The 21,053-nt window shown below is 40.7% G+C and overlaps 1 protein-coding gene across 1 annotated transcript in view; it reads right to left on the reverse strand.

Annotated features, from left to right (window-relative positions):
• The window catches only part of ATP4B (ATPase H+/K+ transporting subunit beta), a 32,026-nt gene extending 16,816 nt beyond the window's left edge, over nt 1–15,210 (reverse strand). The window contains exons 1-4 of the mRNA XM_073664425.1: nt 15,012–15,210; nt 6,683–6,811; nt 3,449–3,562; nt 1,099–1,301 (exon numbers count right to left, since the gene is read on the reverse strand). Of these exons, the coding sequence (XP_073520526.1) occupies nt 1,099–1,301; nt 3,449–3,562; nt 6,683–6,811; nt 15,012–15,123 (558 nt within the window). The 5' untranslated portion in view covers nt 15,124–15,210. The remainder of the gene's footprint in view (nt 1–1,098; nt 1,302–3,448; nt 3,563–6,682; nt 6,812–15,011) is intronic.
• Nucleotides 15,211–21,053: the final 5,843 nt, after the last annotated feature.

Here is a 21,053-nt window from a genome sequence, read left to right on the forward strand (position 1 = left end):
CCAAAAAAGGTGAAAGGAAGAGGAACTGGGAAGGAAAACAAACATACTCACTGCAGGAATTCAACAGGTGTTTATTTACCATGCAAGGTAAACCCCTTAGCTGAAGTGCTGGAACTCCTAAACCCCAAGTCCACCTAGAGGTATAGCCAGCAAGGAAGTGCAGTGAAGGGTGAACATATAAAACCCAACACAGAGCAGACCAAAACAGGAAAATGGAAAACACTTGGAGAGGAGCAAACCAAGAAGGGGGAACAAAGACAATTGGAACCATCAGCATTCGACCAGGAAAGAAAAGGCAATAGCTCAGCAGACAGAGGAACCGATCATGGAGCACCAGGTCAGCGGATCGAATCCCCAAACAGAATCATGACAGTAGGATCTTAAAGCAGTTATTTCCATCTTGGCCATAAAAAACCCTTTAATATTGGAAAATAAAATAAAATCACCAGAAATTTGTTAAAAATATGTTTAAAATTAAAACTTTATTTAAAATGACAAATTCCTTGTTCTATATTTGTGCTAGAAATTTGCTAGATTTTGTACCATAATTTAAAGCAAAAAAAAGTGTAAAGTAAACTAACCAAGAGGTGGTGTAAGAAAAAATGTAACAAGATGCGTTAAATTTATCCCACAAATTTTAAGCTGTCTACATTTAAAGGGATAGTTGAAACTTGAATCTTCAGGAGTGCACTGAACCTTTTGACTTCTGGCTTTCTGTTTACCAGGGGATGGTGTGCTCCTACTTGATTTACAGTTCAGACCAGTGGGCATCTTTTCATTATGGGTATGAACTGTATAGATTCCAATGCGGAGGAGTGCATTTGCACTGGAGCTACCTTCAGAGCAGTGTTTACAAGCGCTATTGGAAAACGCACTCCTTTTCAAGCCTAGAAAACCAGTTACCTCTGATAAAATGCAGTAGGGGCAGGTAACCTAGGCAGCCAGCAGTAAATTAGGAAATTAAACATGTTCCCTTTCTTGAAAATGGAGAGGATTTTTAAGAACAAGTAAATTGCAAAGTCTTTTTTTTACAAGCATTTTTAGCAATTTATGATGAAAATATGAATAACCCTTTAAAACAGTAATATGAAAACTTACCCTGTTGATTTTTATAAAGAGACACGGCTGTCCTGATGCAAAGCCAAACGTGGGATCCTTATCATAGGAGCATTCTCCAAGCATATCAGTTGTGAACTGACAGGCACGTTTAGTATTTTCATTCACCGTTAGAATAGATTTGACATCGGTAGCGTTGCTGCAGTCCTTGTTCTTCATTTCCACCTGGTTGGTTTTATTGTATACTATAATTTATTATGACATTAAGTTAGTTATGGTATTCAGCGTAGATACCCATAGTTATAATATTTTTTATACATATGTATTATCTATATATTGGCCGTCAAAAAGAAATTTGGCACTATAAGATGGATATTATTTTTAATTAGTGATAAGCCTGTTGCATCATCACATCCAGTAGGGTCTAATTATGCAGTGTAATCAGACAGCATTTTCCCATTGAGTTTTGCAAAACTCCTTCAAGACGTCAAGTTTTTGTTAAGACAAGTGAATATAACATTACTTCTCCATTGACTACTTTAATAATTCTCATGTGAGATGGCATTTACAGTATTATGATTTATATACCATCTGATGTACAGAACAATGGTTCAATTTTCAGCTTATCATTTGATGAGGCTTAGCTATTACTAAAGCCCCCGTCTCACATAGCGAGATCGCTAGCGAGATCGCTGCTGTGTCACGGTTTTGGTGACGCAACAGCGACCTCACCAGCGATGTCGCTATGTGTGACACTTTGCAACGATCAGGCCCCTGCTGTGAGGTCGCTGATCGCTGCAAAGTGTCCTGGACCATTTTTTGGTCGTTGCCCTCCAGCTGGTCAGCACACATCGCTGTGTGTGACCAGTGGGAGCAGCGATCAGGCTGGTAACCATGATAAACATCGGGTTACTAGGGGCACTCGCGCACCTAGTAACCCGTTATTTATCATGGTTACGAGCCTGCTAAAGTGAGTGGTAACCTCCCGCTCACCGTAGCAGAGTGGTAACCATGATAAACAATGGGTTACTAGGTGCGCGTGTGCCCCTAGTAACCCGATGTTTATCATGGTTACCAGCCTGCTCCTGCTTCAGCAGGCTGGTAACCGGAGCAGGACATCGTGGAAAGACATCGTGGAAAGATTCTTTCCACGATGTCGCTGCTCGCCTGATCGTTGGTGAGCCTGCCTGTTTGACAACTCACCAGCGACCACATAGCGACGCAGCAACGATCCCTGACAGGTCGTATCATTGTCGGGATCGTTGCAGCATCGCTAAGTGTGACGGGGCCTTTAGACTTTCCTTCACTTAGGGCAAAGATTCATTATCTTGTTCAAATCCTGTATCTAACCCTGGTCAAGACATAGTGCTTTGTTGGTGCATCTTATGGCACCCATTAGCCGGGAAACACGACTCTCCAGCTCCAACCCAGCTTCACCCATGAAATATTTAAAACATTTATCAAATTCTTTTACATCCTACTAAAACAGTATGTAATTTTGTGTTATGTTCTATGTGCCCCATATGTTGTCAAAAAAGAATGAGTAGGACAAATTAAAGAAATGGAAAAAATGGTCACTTTTTACTTTTCAAATATAATCTTTAGAATAAGTAATAAAGTGCAGTGGAAATAATCAACACATAGCCGGATATTATTACTTCCTATCTTTAATTTTCCTTCTGTTAGGATTCAAGACAATGATTCAGCTCCATACAGTTTTCATCATCTATAACACCTAGAACCAATCCTCAGATAATTTAACTATTTACATCAATTTGGGATAGTTTTTATGCTTTTTTTTTAATTAATGTAGCATTAACTAAGTACTAAATGTTATTTTCATGTACCATTACTATTCACTTATTTACTTGTTATAGGATCTATGCTCATCTTGTTTTTTCTAGGGTTTTGTCTGTGAAATGGCCACAGTGTGAACATGCTCTTACACTCTGCACATATACCAGCTTATAGCCCGGCTCATGTTTTTGGTTTTGCTGTAATTTTTTTATACTCTGTAGCCTATTTCTGAGCTAATTATTCCATATGCATAGCTTACTATAGATGGATGTCTTATTTGGGGCTCTATCCTGCTCTGCCCTTATTCACATTGTCGTCATATGACACAAGGTAAGGTTTTAAAACTAGACACGTTAGGACCATCCCGTTGGGTACACCGTGACATGGTGGGATGGCTTTATGCTTTTTGATCAAAATAGCGTTAACTAAGTACCCTATGGTATTTACATGTACTAATTACTAATTTTATTGTAGGGTCTATGCTCATCTTGTTTTGTTTTTTCTTATTTTTTGTTATTAACATCAATAATCTAGGCACATTAATGCATTATTGTGTCAAGTCAACCTTTTGTAAAAAAAAAATGATAAGACATACCTGAGAGAAATTTGCATAGATTTTTCACAATTCCTTCATAAGACTTTTCATTTGAGATGTTGTAGAAAACTTCAATTCCTTCTTCTTCATATACATTTGGCCGCATTGTCACCCCTGTCCAGCAAAAATTGTACATTTAAGTTTGTACTTGATTGACATTTTCATTTTAATGCTTTATAAAACACTATTTTCTATCTAAATTTACAATGGATATAAAAAATACACACACTTGATAAAGTGCCAGGTTTTTGTCTTGTTAAAAAAGAAATCATAACAAGAAAAAACATTTCAGAACTTTTTCTACCTCTAAAGTCACCTATAATCTGTGCAAATCCATAAGAAACAAAATTAAATCTTTCCAGGGGGGAAATGAAAAATAAAGAACTTAAATAATGTGATTGCATAAATATGCACAACCTAAAATTAATACTTTGTTGAAGTACCCTTTGAATTTGTGACAGCATTCAGTCTTTTTAGTAGAAGTTTATCAGTATGGCACATCTAGAATAGGCAATCTTTGTTCACTCTTCCTAGCAGTAGTGCATCAAATCGATGAGATTATTAGGGCATCTACCGTGTACATCCCGCTTGAGGTCAGACACAGATTTTTAATTGGATTCTGGTCTGGGCTCTGACTGGACCATTCCAAAACATTAATCTTCTGCCATTCTTCTGTTGATTTGGAGGTATGCTTAGGGTTGTTGACGCACTGAAAGGTGAAATTCCTCTTTATTTTCAGCTTTTTAACGATGGCCTGAAGGTTTTGTTGCAAAACGAACTGATATTTGGCACTGTTCCTAATTCCCTCCACATTGATTAAAGCCTCAGCCCCAGCTGCCGAAAAACAGCTCCAAAGCATAATGCTGCCTCCACCATGTTTTGCTGTGGATATGATGTTCTTTTAGTGGTGAACAGTGTTAGCTTTGCTTCAAACATACCTTTTGGATTATGGCCAAAAGTTCAACCTTGGTCTTATCAGACTATAACACATTTTCGCAAATGCTTTAGGCAGACTTGATGTAGGTTTTAGCAAAACATAGCTAGGTTTATATATTTTTCTTTGTAAGTAAAGACCTCTGTCTTGCCACCCTACCCTACAAGCCAAACATATGAATAATAAGAGAGATTATGTTCACATCCAGTACATATGCAGTGTTTTCCAGAAATTCCTGCAGCTCCTTTAATGTTATTGTGGGCTTCTTGACAGCCTCCCAGACCAATTTTCTTTTTGTCTTTTCATAACATCTTTGAGGAGCGTCCAGTTCTACATAATGTCACTGTTGTGCCAAATTTAAGCCACTTCTTAATAACTGTCTTCACAGTATTCTATGGCATATCTAACTTTTTTTGTACACTTCTCCCGACTGATAACTATCAACAATGAGATCTCTTTTCTGTGTTGTAAGCTGCTTACGGACCATAACTTTTGCTGCAAAATGCAGCTAAGAAAATGTCAGGAAAATCCTAATAGAACGGCTAAAGTTTACATGGAGTTAATCAGAGTCACTGTAAATTATCGCAGCTGTGTACTGACTACTATGAAATATGAGTTTAAATGTGATTGGCCAATTGTGAACACCACCAAATCTCCAGTTATAAGAGGGTGTTCATATTTATGCAACCACATTATTTTAGTTCTGCTATTTTTACTCATCCCTGACAATGATTTTCAGTTTGTTTCTCAATGGATTTTTTACAGATCATGGGTGACTTTACTGGTGAAAACATTTCTGATATGATTCTGCTTGGTATTGTTTTTTTACCTGACAAAAACCTGGCATTTCAACAGAGGCGTGTAGACTTTTTATATCCACTTTATCATTGATTAACTGCACTGTTTTATACATAGGCATCTAATATAAAGACATACTGTATACCTCATGATATATATTTATATTTTTTACAAAGGGAATCAATTTGCGATGGATGGTCAGAGGTATATAATGGGAGATCATCATGATATATATCTCCAATGTATAAGACTGCAAAATAAGTTACTTTTTATGCAGCTGTATGAATTTCCATCTTTTTTATATGTATTCCTATTACTATAGCATTTGTAATCAGTGTGATACTGATCTCATATACAATCATCTGCAGGAGGGCTAATTTTGGAATGCAATGGTGATAAGATGAACAATTTGGTCCAATAAGAATTAAAAGGGCTGTCCATGACTGACATATTGATGACCTATATGTAGGATAGGTTATCAATATTAGATAATTGGGCTCTGACATCCAACACACCAACCATTCAGATGAAAACCACTCTGGCAGCCGCCTCTAATTAAGCCATATGGGTGCAGAGTAAAGCAACCCCATACATGGCACAGTGGCTGCTGCTGAGTACTTCTCTTTATTTCCCATTCAAATGAATAGGAGATAAAGCAAAATACTTGGTAGTTGTCACTATATGAAACATACAGGATTTTTGTGTTCTCCATATATTGCTTAATTCTGGTCATTGTTGGTTTTCCGCTGATCAGTGGGTTTCCTACGGATCAGCCATTAATATGTCAGTCACAAATAGCCCTTTTAAAGGGCATCTGTCAATTGGATCAACCACCTAAGCTATCTATATGGACATGTAGGTTGTAGAAAGTTGAATAAAATGACACCTTGATATCTGAGATCCAATTTCTCATTCTAGAGAAATCCCCTTTTTTCTTAATATGCAAGTTAGCTGTTAAGATCTTTGGGTCGGACATAGATCTCCTGGAGAATCTGCCTTCAGATTTTAAATGTAAGGAGACGTTACCAGTGTGAGACATGTAATGACCTACAGTCTCCTCTTCTGATCTCAATTCTGAACTGTGTGTGATTACTACTAACACAGTACAGCAAACCTGAGCCTTGTCTCATTACAAACACATCTGCAAAAATTAGATCCTTAGGCTAGTAGAGATGTAATTGTACATGTTTTGGCTAGAATATATACTTTATACATTTAGTTTTAAAGCATCTGCACACAAGTCAATAGTTTAAGAAAGACAAAACAAAGATTTTTAATATTTGTGTGAAAATTGCCAGTTTTTAGTATGCAGAAGGCCTGTGAGCAGCAGATGAACAATATCATAAAAGTTGCATACAGAAAAGTAGTCCTGCGCACTACTATTAGGTTACATAATTGTCGCTCTAACTTGTGGTATAGTCATATACCACTTTTACATTAATAGGACAACAGAATCTCCTTGGTGCATCATATACTGGTGATTAATACCTGGTCAAAATTACCTGGTGACTGCAGTAGATCTTGATAATCTGGTTCATAAGGGCTGAGTGTTTTCATCAGAGAGTAGATGGAAAGCGCAAACAGTCCAATCATAACAAAGTAAAAAGCCACATAGTAAAGACTAATATACACTGCAAAAAAGAAGCATTACGGTACTATGTTTAAATGTTTCCTACACAACAAATCTGCAACCAAAATACAATCATTTTTTTGGGTTAGCAAAACACTATATCATCATAAAAATGGATATTACAAAGAAATGTTATGGATATTTTTTCTTTAAAGGAACTTTTCACTTGATTTATTCTCCAACTACAGATAGAATGAATCAAAGGCTGACTGCACATTTGCAGACAGGTATGTTTTTCTCTGAAATGCTTGAGTGTTTCAGAAAAGATATAGTTTGAAGAGCTGGCCGGGTATTATTGGTATAGTCGAGGCTAGTCCAGTGCTGCCGCGGGCAGGCCTCTTTTCACAATGCTCTAGATGACTGACGTGGGCTCTCCCAATGTGTACACATCGGAAAGAGCTGTCAATCAACTAAAGCATTGCAGGGGGGAAGCCAGTCGTGGCTAGCACTGGACATCTCTTGCCAGTTCCTATTGTTCTCAGCTGGTTCTTCAAACTGTATTTTCAATTAAGCGCTTTGTGCAGCCAGGCTCTGATTCATGCTGCCCCTAGTTTGGACAGCATGAATCAAGCTGCATATTCCCTTTAATTGCTAAAAAACAAAAAAGGGCCCATACACCTTTAGTATTAAATTAATATGCAGGTGCACTAATACGCTGTGGCAAGTATACAAACATGGTCATGGGCAGTTGCATCAAACATTCCTGGTGTGAGGTGTGGTCTGTGTTAGAAGTACCTGTAAGTGCCCGTCTGGCACAGGAGATGCCGGCCCTATATATATATATATATATATATATATATATATATATATATATATATACACAGTTATATGAAAAAGTTTGGGCACCCCTATTAATCTTAAGCTTAATGTTTTATAAAAATTGGTGTTTTTGCAACAGCTATTTCAGTTTGATATATGTAATAACTGTTGGACACAGTAATGTTTCTGCCTTGAAATGAGGTTTATTTTACTAACAGAAAATGTGCAATCTGCATTCAAACAAAATTTGACAGGTGCATAAGTATGGGCACCCTAATCATTTTCTTGTTTTAAATACTCCTACCTACTTTTTACTGACTTACTAAAGCACTTTTTTTGGTTTTGTAACCTCATTGAGCTTTGAACTTCATAGCCGTGTGTATGCAATCATGAGAAAAGCTACTTAAAGTGGCCACTTGCAAGTTGTTCTCCTGTTTGAATCTCCTCTGAAGAGTGGCATCATGGGCTCCTCAAAACAACTGTCAAATGATCGGAAAACAAAGATTATTCAACATAGTTGTTCAGGGGAAGGATACAAAAAGCTGTCTCAGCGATTTAACCGGTCAGTTTCCACTGTGAGGAACATAGTAAGGAAATGGAAGAACACAGGGACAGTTCTTGTTAAGGCCAGAAGTGGCAGGCCAAGAAAAACATCAGAAAGGCAGAGAAGAAGAATGGTGAGATCAGTCAAGGACAATCCTCAGACCACCTCCAGAGAGCTGCAGCATCAACTTGCTGCAGATGGTGTCACTGTGCATCGGTCAACTATACAACGCACTTTGCACAAGGAGAAGCTGTATGGGAGAGTGATGCGAAAGAAGCCGTTTCTGCAAGCACGCCACAAACAGAGTCGGCTGAGGTATGCAAAAGCACATTTGGAGAAGCCAATTTCTTTTTGGAAGAAGGTCCTGTGGACTGATGAAACCAAGATTGAGTTGTTTGGTCATACAAAAAGGCGTTATGCATGGTGGCAAAAAAACACAGCATTCCAAGAAAAACACTTGCTACCCACAGTAAAATTTGGTGGAGGTTCCATCATGCTTTGGGGCTGTGTGGCCAATGCCGGCACCGGGAATCTTGTTAAAGTTGATGGACGCATGGATTCCACTCAGTTCAGCAGATTCTTGACAATAATGTTCAAGAATCAGTGACAAAGTTGAAGTTACGCAGGGGATGGATCTTTCAGCAAGACAATGATCCAAAACACCGCTCCAAATCTACTCAGGCATTCATGCAGAGGAACAATTACAATGTTCTGGAATGGCCATCCCAGTCCCCAGACCTGAATATCATTGAACATCTGTGGGATCATTTGAAGAGGGCTGTCCATGCTCGGCGACCATCAAACTTAACTGAACTGGAATTGTTTTGTAAAGAGGAATGGTCAAAAATACCTTCATCCAGGATCCAGGAACTCATTAAAAGCTACAGGAAGCGACTAGAGGCTGTTATTTTTGCAAAAGGAGGATCTACTAAATATTAATGTCACTTTTCTGGTGAGGTGCCCTTACTTATGCACCTGTCAAATTTTGTTTGAATGCAGATTGCACATTTTCTGTTAGTAAAATAAACCTCATTTCAAGACAGAAACATTACTATGTCCAACAGTTATTACATATATCAAACTGAAATAGCTGTTGCAAAAACACCAAGTTTTATAAAACATTAAGCTTAAGATTAATAGGGGTGCCCAAACTTTTTCATATAACTGTATATATATATATATATATATATATATATATATATATATATATATATATATATATATATATATAGATATAGACAGTACTGTGCAGCAATTTTAGGAAATTGAAACAATTAAAACAGTGTAAATTAACATCAATTAAAGCGAATAAACAAAATAGAAATCTAAATCAATTCAATATTTGATGTGACTGACCACCCTTTGTCTTCAGAACAGCATCAGTTCTTCTAGGTACACAAAGTCAGGATTATACGTTTATTGTAGGATTATAGTCAGGTGTATGAGTAACCAATTACCATATTTTTTGAATTATAAAACACACTTTTTTCCCCCCATATTTTTGTGGAAAATGAGGGTGCATCTTATAATCCGAATTGTAGCAGCGGTGGAGCTTATCGGCTGGGATGGCGCGGGGTCCCAGAGTTGCTGCTGCAGGAAGCTTCTGGCATCTACGGAGACAGGAGTGGGATGATGCTGCGGGCCCAGGCTGGTAGGATGGGGTGTTCGGCGGTGCGAGGGCTCCATCGACATTTTGTCAAAACCCTGAGCCTCGCTCTTTCCATAGTCTTCAATTTGGTGGAAATTGGCCTCTGGAGGTTCCCGAGATCTCAATTGAGCATACGCCGTCTTCGGCGGCCATTTTCCCATAGTTCACCACATTAAAAAGTATGGAAAGTGTGGGGCTCCGGGCTTTCACAAAATGTCGGGGACCCCGCTCCAGTACCGCTGTCGCCCCAAGACAGGCTACCGTAAAAGCAGATTATAGCACTACCATATTATTAAATAAATGTTTTTCCTATTTTCCTCTGCAAAATTTGGGGTGCATCTTATAAACCGGTGCATCTTATATCCCGCAAAATACGGTATACCAAACAAGTGATAATGATCATCATTTTCATATGTAGGTTGAAATACCATAATTAACGGAAACAGACACAGCTGTGTAGGAGGCTTAAAATTGGGTGAGGAACAACCAAACTCTGATACAAAGATAAGGTTGTGGAAGACTGTTTCATGTAACAGGTCATACAAAATGGTAAAAATCAGCAAAGCATCAAATCAAAATTTAGTTATACTGTAAGAGCAAGATCTCTCCTAGGCAGGGCCGGCGTCAGCACCCGGCGCACCCGGGCAAATGCCGGGGCCCTGAGCAGGCAGAGGGGCCCACTGGCGGTCGCGCACCCCGCTGGGCTATGGGCGGAGGAGAGCGGTGTCAGCGCCCGCCCTTCTCCGCCGCTTGCTCAGGGCCCCGGCAGCCCGATACTTACCTCTCCCCGTGCCTCCGCAGATCAGCTGTCTTCCTGCTCTGCGCTCCCTGTGACGTCTCAGGTCAGAGGGCGCGGTGACGTCTTTACACCGCGCCCTCCCCTGAGCCGTCACAGGGAGCGCTGAGCGGGAAGACGCCGACAACGCTGGAGTTCGGAGCCGAGCAGCGAGCGGCGGGCAGCAGGCAGCGGGCAGCAGGTAGCAGGTGAGGAGAAGGGAGGTGAGTATTTGATTTTTTTTTTTTTTAATGTATGGAGGCATGGGGCATTATAAAGAGGGGAGGGGGGGCATCCTCCATGGAGCATTATAAAGAGGAGGGGTGACAGCCTGCATGGGGCATTATAAGGTGGGGAACAGCCTGCATGGGGCATTATAAAGAGGGGGGGATTCCTGCTTGGGGCATTATAATGAGGAGGGGTGACAGCCTGCATGGGGCATTATAAGGTGGGGACCAGCCTGCATGGGGCATTATAAGGTGGGGAACAGCCTGCACGGGGCATTATAAAGAGAGGGGGGGGACAGCCTGCATGGGGCAGTATAAAGAGGAGGGGTGACAGCCTGCATGGAGCATTATAAAGAGGAGGGGTGACAGCCTGCATGGGGCATTATAAAGAGGGGGGGGCAGCCTGTATGGGGCATTATGTGGGGGGTAACAGCCTGCATGGAGCATTAAAAGGGGGGGGGCTGTATGGGGCATTATGTGGGGGGGAACAGCCTGCATGGAGCATTATAAAGAGGGGAGGGGGGGCATCCTCCATGGAGCATTATAAAGAGGAGGGGTGACATCCTGCATGGGGCATTATAAAGAGGAGGGGTGACAGTCTGCATGGGGCAGTATAAAGAGGAGGGGTGACAGCCTGCATGGGGCAGTATAAAGAGGAGGGATGACAGCCTGCATGGGGCATTATAAGGTGGGGAACAGCCTGCATGGGGCATTATAAAGAGGGGGGGATTCCTGCTTGGGGCATTATAATGAGGAGGGGTGACAGCCTGCATGGGTCATTATAAGGTGGGGACCAGCCTGCATGGGGCATTATAAGGTGGGGAACAGCCTGCACGGGGCATTATAAAGAGAGGGGGGGACATCCTGCATGGGGCATTATAAAGAGATGGGGTGACAGCCTGCATGGGGCAGTATAAAGAGGAGGGGTGACAGCCTGCATGGAGCATTATAAAGAGGAGGGGTGACAGCCTGCATGGGGCATTATAAAGAGGGGGGGCAGCCTGTATGGGGCATTATGTGGGGGGTAACAGCCTGCATGGAGCATTAAAAGGGGGGGGCCTGTATGGGGCATTATGTGGGGGGGAACAGCCTGCATGGAGCATTATAAGGGGGGGGGGGCAGCCTGTATGGGGCATTATGTGGGGGGTAACAGCCTGCATGGAGCATTAAAAGGGGGGGCCTGTATGGGGCATTATGTGGGGGGGAACAGCCTGCGTGGAGCATTATAAGGGGGGGGGCAGCCTGTATGGGGCATTATGTGGGGGGTAACAGCCTGCATGGAGCATTAAAAGGGAGGGGCCTGTATGGGGCATTATGTGGGGGGTAACAGCCTGCATGGAGCATTATAAGGGGGGGACAGCCTGTATGGGGCATTATGTGGGGGGTAACAGCCTGCATGGAGCATTATAAGGGGGGGACAGCCTGTATGGGGCATTATGTGGGGGGTAACAGCCTGCATGCAGCATTATATGGGGACCGGTATCCTGTATGGAGCGTTATATGGGGGCCAGTATCCTGTATGGAGCGTTATATGGGGGCCAGTATTCTGTATGGAGCCTTATATGGGGGCCAGTATTCCGTATGGAGCCTTATATGGAAGCCAGTATTCCGTATGGAGCCTCATATGGGGGCCAGTATTCCGTATGGAGCCTTATATGGGGGCCAGTATTCCGTATGGAGCCTTATATGGGGGCCAGTATTCCTTATGGAGCCTTATATGGGGGCCAGTATTCCATATGGAGCCTTATATAGGGGCCAGTATTCCATATGGGGCCTTATATGGGGGCCAGTATTCCGTATGGAGCCTTATATGGGGGCCAGTATTCCGTATGGAGCCTTATATGGGGGCCAGTATTCCGTATGGAGCCTTATATGGGGGCCAGAATTCCGCATGGAGCCTTATATGGGGGTCAGTATTCCGCATGGAGCCTTATATGGGGGTCAGTATTCTGCATGGAGCCTTATATGGGGGCCAGTATTCCGTATGGGGCCTTATATGGGGGCCAGTATTCCGTATGGGGTCTTATATGGGGGCCAGTATTCCGTATGGGGCCTTATATGGGGGCCAGTATTCCGTATGGGGCCTTATATGGGGGCCAGTATTCCGTATGGGGCCTTATATGGGGGCCAGTATTCCGTATGGGGCCTTATATGGGGGCCAGTATTCCGTATGGGGCCTTATATGGGGGCCAGTATTCCGTATGGGCGTTATATGGGGACCAGTATTCCGTATGGAGCCTTATATGGGGGCCACTATTCTGTGTGGAGCGATTCACCGGTTTCTGAGCTATTGTGGAATTTACAATAGATATCACTCATGAAGTGAAATCTTTGCATTGTACTATATATATATATTTCTCCGCCGTATCTCTGCATCATGAATCGTGGTATGTGTTAAAGGGGCCCACTGAGACTCTTTCGCCCGGGGCCCAGAAAAACCTGGAGCCGGCCCTGCTCCTAGGCAAAGATTTCAAAGCAGACTAGGGTTTTCAGATGTGCCGTTCAAGCTCTTTTAAAGATGCTCCAAGAAATGAGAATTGTTGAAGACTGTAGACACAGTGGTCAGTCAACAAAACTTAGTGCAGCAGATGAAAGAAGCATCATGCTTACTTCCCTTCAAAATCAAAAGTTGTTCATGAGTGCCATTAGCTCACAACAGAAACAGCAACCAGTGAGACCCAGTTACACCCATCTATTATTCATAGCAGTTTTGCCAGAAATGATCTTTATTAGTGTTGAGAGAGTATGTTCTATTAACCCTTTCGCCGAGTATGCTCGGGCCGAGCTCTGAGTATTTACAGCTGCTCGGTGATATGGTTGAATCGCTCCCGTGTGCATGATTTGCGACTGACAGTTTTATTACATGTGAGGAATGTGTATTTCTTACACATTCCTCACATGTAATAAAGCTGTCAAACTGTTGCAAATCATGCACATGGGAGCGATTCAACCATATCACCGAGCAGCTGTAAATACTCAGAGCTCGGTCGAGCATACTCGGACAGAACATAGTCGCTCAACACTAGTCTTTATCTCTGAATTGCAGCCAAAAAGCCAAACCTTTGGCATGGAAACAAAGCTAAATAACTGAGCTATGAAAACATAAGAGCTGGGGTGCAAAAAATGGCAGCAGATACTCTGGACGGATGAGTCAAAACCTGAAATATTTGGCTGTAACAGAATGCAATTTGTTTACTTAATGTCTGGGAGTGGTGTAATGAGTATCTACAGGCAACAGTGAAGCATGGTGGTGGGTCCTTGCAAGTTTGGGGCTGCATATAGCCAAATAGAGTTTGGGATTTGGTCAAGATTAATTGTGTCCTCAATGCTGAGAAATATAGTCAGATACTTATCCATCATGTAATATCATCAAGGAAGCGTCTTGGAACAAGGAGTCCTAGAAGTGATTATACAATCCCCACAAATCCTTGATCTCAAGATCATTGAGTCTGTCTGGAATTACATGAAATGACAGAAGGACTTGCACAAGCCAACATTCACAGAAAATCTGAAGTTAGTTTATCAAGATGTTTGGAAGAATTTTTTTGCTGAGTTCCTTCAAAAACTATGTGAAAGCGTATCTAGAAGAATTGATGGAGTTTTGAAAGCAAAGAGTGGTCACACCAAATATTGATTTGATTTAGATTTCTCTTTTGCTTATTCACTTTGCATTTTGCCAATTGATAAAAATAATATTTTTATAAGCATTCTTACCTTGCAGCATTATTTCCATTGCTGCCAAAAACATTGCACAGTACTGTATATTGGTTCCAAATATTGATCTATGAATATCACATTCCTATATTATTACGTTCTGAAATGTCAAATAACTCTGTTAATAATCTAAATGGCAGCCATTGGCAGCATACTATGTATGAATAATGTGTCAGAATTCTGGTTTTAGCCATGGTTGCATTGCTATGAATAAAAAGCATTTGTCTTGAAAAATGTTATAACAAAAATTGTACTAAAATACATATACAGTACATGCTGCAAAATCTTTCACAACGTTTCCTCTATGGGACATTAAAGATTAACCAGTACTCCTTTGCAAAAAAAATTAAAAGTATCTTTAACGTCGAAAAAAAATGTGTCTATCTCTACATTTTCTTTTTAATACAGAAAGGTTTTGATATACATTTTTTAAATATCACTTGTACATGTTTTTTGTAATGTGATTTAATGCATTATGTTATAACAATTAATCATATATATTAGTAATTTTTTTGTTACGGCTAAAAAACATACCCCATTTGATTAATGTTCTTCCCATCAGCTCTCCTGTGTCAGAGTTCCATACAAAGCGACCAAAGTTTTCCATTCGCTGGCTGCATGTCTTTTTTTCATTAAATGTCGCCATTTCGGGTGACCAAGATTGAACCCCTTCTGCCGCACAGGAAATCCAACAGAAAAGCGGCCTCTGGTCATTCTCGTTCTCTCTTTTATAGAAACTTCTGAAGGTTGCTTAGATGTCACCAAGTACTTCCATCAAATCAGATCAAATATTCTTCCTGCATTAGCATTGTTATCTCTTTGCTGCTGATACCACACACTAAAGAATTTGTGGATATCACATGCCCTTCCATTTTCTCCCACATGATCCATTATCTAGCATAACTCATTTTGTGTAAGTTCACCTTGATTAGTTTATTTACCTTGATAAGAAAACTAGAATCCATGCAAGATTCGATTTATTTAATTAAATGTTGCCTGGCAAAGACAAGCTTAATATCTGTGTTTCTATTTTGTGTGTGTGCTCTAAAAAAAATTTGTACTGCATAAATTTAATCAACAAAAATCTGTGGACTTCTGAACAAATTTTACTTATGTACAGGGGTGGACCTCCATAGCGGCAGGCCCCGGACCCCACTTTCCCCGCCCACTGTCACAATTTCAATCTTATCTGCATAACAATCTGTAGTCTTTATTAGTACTATTTTGGGATGCATAAAAGTGTTTAATTATTTTTTATTTAATTTTATGTGAGGCCGGATGAACAAAAATAACAACTCTGGCATAGTTTTTCATTTTTCTTTTGCAGCTTTTACCATGTGAGATAAAAAATGATATAGTTTTATTCTACTTGTTACAGATGTGGTGAAAGCAGATATGTGTCTGTTTTGGGTGTTTGTTTTTATTAGTTTTAAAGACTTTTTATTTGAAAGCACTGAACGAAATGCAATAATTTTTTCATTGCGCATACGGAGCCATTGTTCCTATTTACACAGGTAAATGATGCGCTGCCAAGAACAATGATCTTTTGGGAAAACCAAAAAATCATTGCACTTGACAAAGGAGCGCATTGATCGGAAGCCTATTTAGACTGCACAATTATCGTACAGTAAAAAAGGAGAAGAAATTAGTATTGCGGCATAAAAACATTATTTAATTCAATCAAGATTACATAATAGCAAATACAAAAAGTCACATAACATGATAGGAGATATAAAGTGCGAGGTGCCAGATATCAAGGGGTCACACGGATAATGGGTCATACAGATTATGCGGATATACAGTAGGTAGCTCCATATAGATACAAATGATGGGTGTGGGAATATATATCAGAAAAGTTTCTAGGGATCAATGCTTCATAGTATGCTGCTCAGTGCTAATAGAGAGCTGTTAAGCCCAAATGTGTAAGTGATCCCATTTGGTACTTCACCCACCCCCCTATCATTATATACTATCCCATGTATAACTCACCCAGGAATGGGATTACTTATACATTTGGGCTTAACAGCTCTCTATTAGCACTGAGCAGCATACTACTAAGCATTGATCCCTAGAAACTTTTCTGATATATATTCCCACACCCATCATTTGTATCTATATGGAGCTACCTATATCCGCATAATCTGTATGACCCATCGTCCGTGTGACCCCTGGATATCTGGCACCTCGCACTTTATATCTCCTATCATGTTATGTGACTTTTTGTATTTGCTATTATGTAATCTTGATTGAATTAAATAATGTTTTTTATGCCGCAATACACATTTCTTCTCCTTCTTTAATGTATTGATCATATGAGTAGGCAACAATCGGTCCAATATCTGGTACTTATGACCAGACATCATGATCCGTTCAGCTTTATAAGGTGGGCCACTGTTTGTTCAATTATCGTACAGTGTAAATGCAGCTCTAGTTTGGTTAGCATAGTCAGTAATTTTTACAATAAGAAATGTAAACTTGCATGTTATCATCATAAACAGAATACTGAAAACATACTTTTCCCAAGTGGCATAAAGAAATAACAGAATTAAGGTGAGAGTTGGGAAACTTGGAAGCATACAGTAAAAAGATCAATTAAAGAGGTTTTCTGGGCTTGGAGTAAATGTCTGCTGTCACTCTACATGACTGCAGATTGGCGAATCCTGACAAAGTGCATTTCGCACACTGTCAGGGTTTCCCACTATTTCCAGAAGAGGTCACATGCCAACTAAATTCTGAATAGAGCATTGAGAGACACGTATGAGAATCTAGTCGGCACATTACCGCCAGTAAGCAGATCGCACACTGGCTATCATGTGACCATCCACTTGATCTGTTACTTGAGGGGAATCCTGACAGTATGTGGAACGCACGCTGTCAGAATTCACCAATCTGCAGTTGTGTAGAGTGAATGCATAAATATACCTCAAGCCAGGAAAACCACCTTAAAAGACAGCGTCTTATTCTATTTTAGAAAGATCCACCATTTGGTCATAAATTGCAACAGGACCGCATAAGGATGGATATACATATTTAAGGAGGACCGTTCACCAGTTTGAGAATGATAAAATGGGCACATCATGAAATAGTGGCTGCAGAGCTGCGTAAAACACAAGTTTTACTTTTTAATTTCTCCTCTCAGTCGTGGAGATATTAGCTTGCAAAGCTTAGGTTATAATTTATGTTATTGTTCAACTGGTTGTTACCAGAGATTTGTCTATGGGGGCGAGTACTTCTTCCCCTGCATAAGGTTGACCAATCATAAGTAGGAGGTGTCATGCAGGGGAGAAAAGAACATTCCCTCCTCTCTTCATTGATCTCTGCAGCTACTGTATAGAGATACAACAGAGCTGAGTTATGTATCATTACAAACCCTTCCAAATTTCATCTTCTAGTCAGTGTGGGGGGTAGGCTGGGAGCTGGCAGCACCGTGAAATAAGAAATTAAAGAATAAAAACTATGTTTTACTGAACTCTGCAACCACTATTCCATGATGTAGCAAGTTTGACATGCCCAAACAGGAGAAAGGTTCTGTTTAAGTTATATAGAGAGGCTTTAGAGAAGGATATAATGAGATTATAACAGCACATTGTAAGAACAAGGCTGTAGTAAACAGTAGGCTAATTTGTTTTAATAAATAATTACTAGAAATGAGCAAATTAATTTAATGTGAATCAAATTAAAGTCAAATTTTCGGAAAACAATTTGTGATTTAATAAGAATCACCAAGAAATAAAAAATATGTTAATAATTTTTACACATTACAGTAGATTGGATCAGACACAGTAGGTTGACATGACCTCATGGGCAACCACACGGCTTCATAACACCATTTATTAGCAAGTCGTTAATAAATAAATGAAAAAAAAATGAAGTGCTCCTCTCATTTTTGATTACCAGCCACGGTAAAGCAGACAGCTGGGGGCTGCTATTATCATGCTGGGAAGGTCCATGGATGTTGGCCTTTTACCAGTCTAAAAATACCAGCCCGCAGCTGCCCCTGAATTGGTGCATTCATTAGGTGCGCCAATTCTGCCGCTGTGCCCGGCTCTTCCCAATTCCCCTGGTGCATTGGCAATCGGGGTAATAATTCTCGGGGTTGATGTCAGCTGTGTAATATCAGCTGCCATCAAGCCCAGGGGATAGTAATGGAGAGGTGTCTATCAAACAGGTAAGTTAAAAGAAAAAAAACACACACACAGAAAAAAATACTTTATTTGAATAAAGACTCCCCCACACTATCTCTCGCTCACCAAATTATCAAAAAATGTTCCCATGAGGCTCCTCCAATGTAGTCCACTTTCCTCGCATCCAGCTCCAGCGTCTGTGAATAGCAGTAAAGTACAGCAATTCACAGGCGCTGGGTAGTGGCTACAAAAACCATCAGAGCCGCCGAGTCTTACTGCGCTCAGCGAAAGCCAGATGAGAGTTGTCGTCACTACCCGGTGCCTGTGAAAAGCAGTACTTTTGATTGATAGATGAGGCCATGACTGCTTTTACTACTAGGCAGGTTATTGGGCACTTCACAGTGAACGCATAGTGTATACACATCAGAATCCAACCCATGGTTATATACTGTATATGTACAGTACAGACCAAAAGTTTGGACACACCTTCTCATTTAAAGATTTTTCTGTATTTTCATGACTATGAAAATTGTACATTCACACTGAAGGCATCAAAACTATGAATTAACACATGTGGAATTATATACTTAACAAAAAAGTGTGAAACAACTGAAAATATGTCTTATATTCTAGGTTCTTCAAAGTAGCCACCTTTTGCTTTGATGACTGCTTTGCACACTCTTGGCATTCTCTTGATGAGCTTCAAGAGGTAGTCACCGGAAATGGTTTTCACTTCACAGGTGTGCCCTGTCAGGTTTAATAAGTGGGATTTCTTGCCTTATAAATGGGGTTGGGACCATCAGTTGTGTTGTGCAGAAGTCTGGTGGATACACAGCTGATAGTCCTACTGAATAGACTGTTAGAATTTGTATTATGGCAAGAAAAAAGCAGCTAAGTAAAGAAAAACGAGTGGCCATCATTACTCTAAGAAATGAAGGTCAGTCAGTGCGAAAAATTGGGAAAACTTTGAAAGTGTCCCCAAGTGCAGTTGCAAAAAACATCAAGCGCTACAAAGAAACTGGCTCACATGAGGACCGACCCAGGAAAGGAAGACCAAGAGTCACCTCTGCTTCTGAGGATAAGTTTATCCGAGTCACCAGCCTCAGAAATCGCAGGTTAACAGCAGCTCAGATTAGAGACCAGGTCAATGCCACACAGAGTTCTAGCAGCAGACACATCTCTTCAACAACTGTTAAGAGGAGACTTTGTGCAGCAGGCCTTCGTGGTAAAATAGCTGCTAGGAAACCACTGCTAAGGACAGGCAACAAGCAGAAGAGACTTGTTTGGGCTAAAGAACACAAGGAATGGACGTTAGACCAGTGGAAATCTGTGCTTTGGTCTGATGAGTCCAAATTTGAGATCTTTGGTTCCAACCACCGTGTCTTTGTGCGACGCAGAAAAGGTGAACGGATGGACTCTACATGCCTGGTTCCCACCGTGAAGCATGGAGGAGGAGGTGTGATGGTGTGGGGGTGCTTTTCTGGTGACACTGTTGGGGATTTATTCAAAATTGAAAGCATACTGAACCAGCATGGCTACCACAGCATCTTGCAGCGGCATGCTATTCCATCCGGTTTGTGTTTAGATGGACCATCATTTATTTTTCAACAGGAGAATGACCCCAAACACACCTCCAGGCTGTGTAAGGGCTATTTGACCAAGAAAGAGAGTGATGGGGTGCTACGCCAGATGACCTGGCCTCCACAGTCACCAGACCTGAACCCAATCGAGATGGTTTGGGGTGAGCTGGACCGCAGAGTGAAGGCAAAAGGGCCAACAAGTGCTAAGCATCTCTGGGAACTCCTTCAAGATTGTTGGAAGACCATTTCCGGTGACTACCTCTTGAAGCTCATCAAGAGAATGCCAAGAGTATGCAAAGCAGTCATCAAAGCAAAAGGTGGCTACTTTGAAGAACCTAGAATATAAGACATATTTTCAGTTGTTTCACACTTTTTTGTTAAGTATATAATTCCACATGTGTTAATTCATAGTTTTGATGCCTTCAGTGTGAATGTACAATTTTCATAGTCATGAAAATACAGAAAAATCTTTAAATGAGAAGGTGTGTCCAAACTTTTGGTCTGTACTGTACTTTTGGTACAATCACCGCCAAGCACCACAATAACCAAAGAAAAAACTAGCTGCCACCACCATTCATTTATACAGGCCAACTGGACACCCGTTACTGGTAATATATGGCCACACAAGGCTTCAGAGATGTGGTTTATAGAGCAAGAGGAACAAAGCTATTAAATTTTATATATTCAATCCGATAAGTAGGCAGTATTTATAAAAATATATAAAAGATGCTACAAAAGGGGACAAAACAATACAGTATATGCAATCACATAAAATAAAATGAAATGGATAAACAAAAGAAAATTACTAGACCTGTGGTTGCAGGAATTGCACAGATGTTTATGGAGGGGAGCTCTTCGTTTGGAAATGGTAA

The sequence above is a fragment of the Phyllobates terribilis genome, unplaced genomic scaffold (assembly GCF_046119375.1).
Source record: "Phyllobates terribilis strain yellow unplaced genomic scaffold, ASM4611937v1 Scaffold_2__4_contigs__length_985480577, whole genome shotgun sequence".
In the NCBI taxonomy this organism is placed as follows: domain Eukaryota; kingdom Metazoa; phylum Chordata; class Amphibia; order Anura; family Dendrobatidae; genus Phyllobates; species Phyllobates terribilis.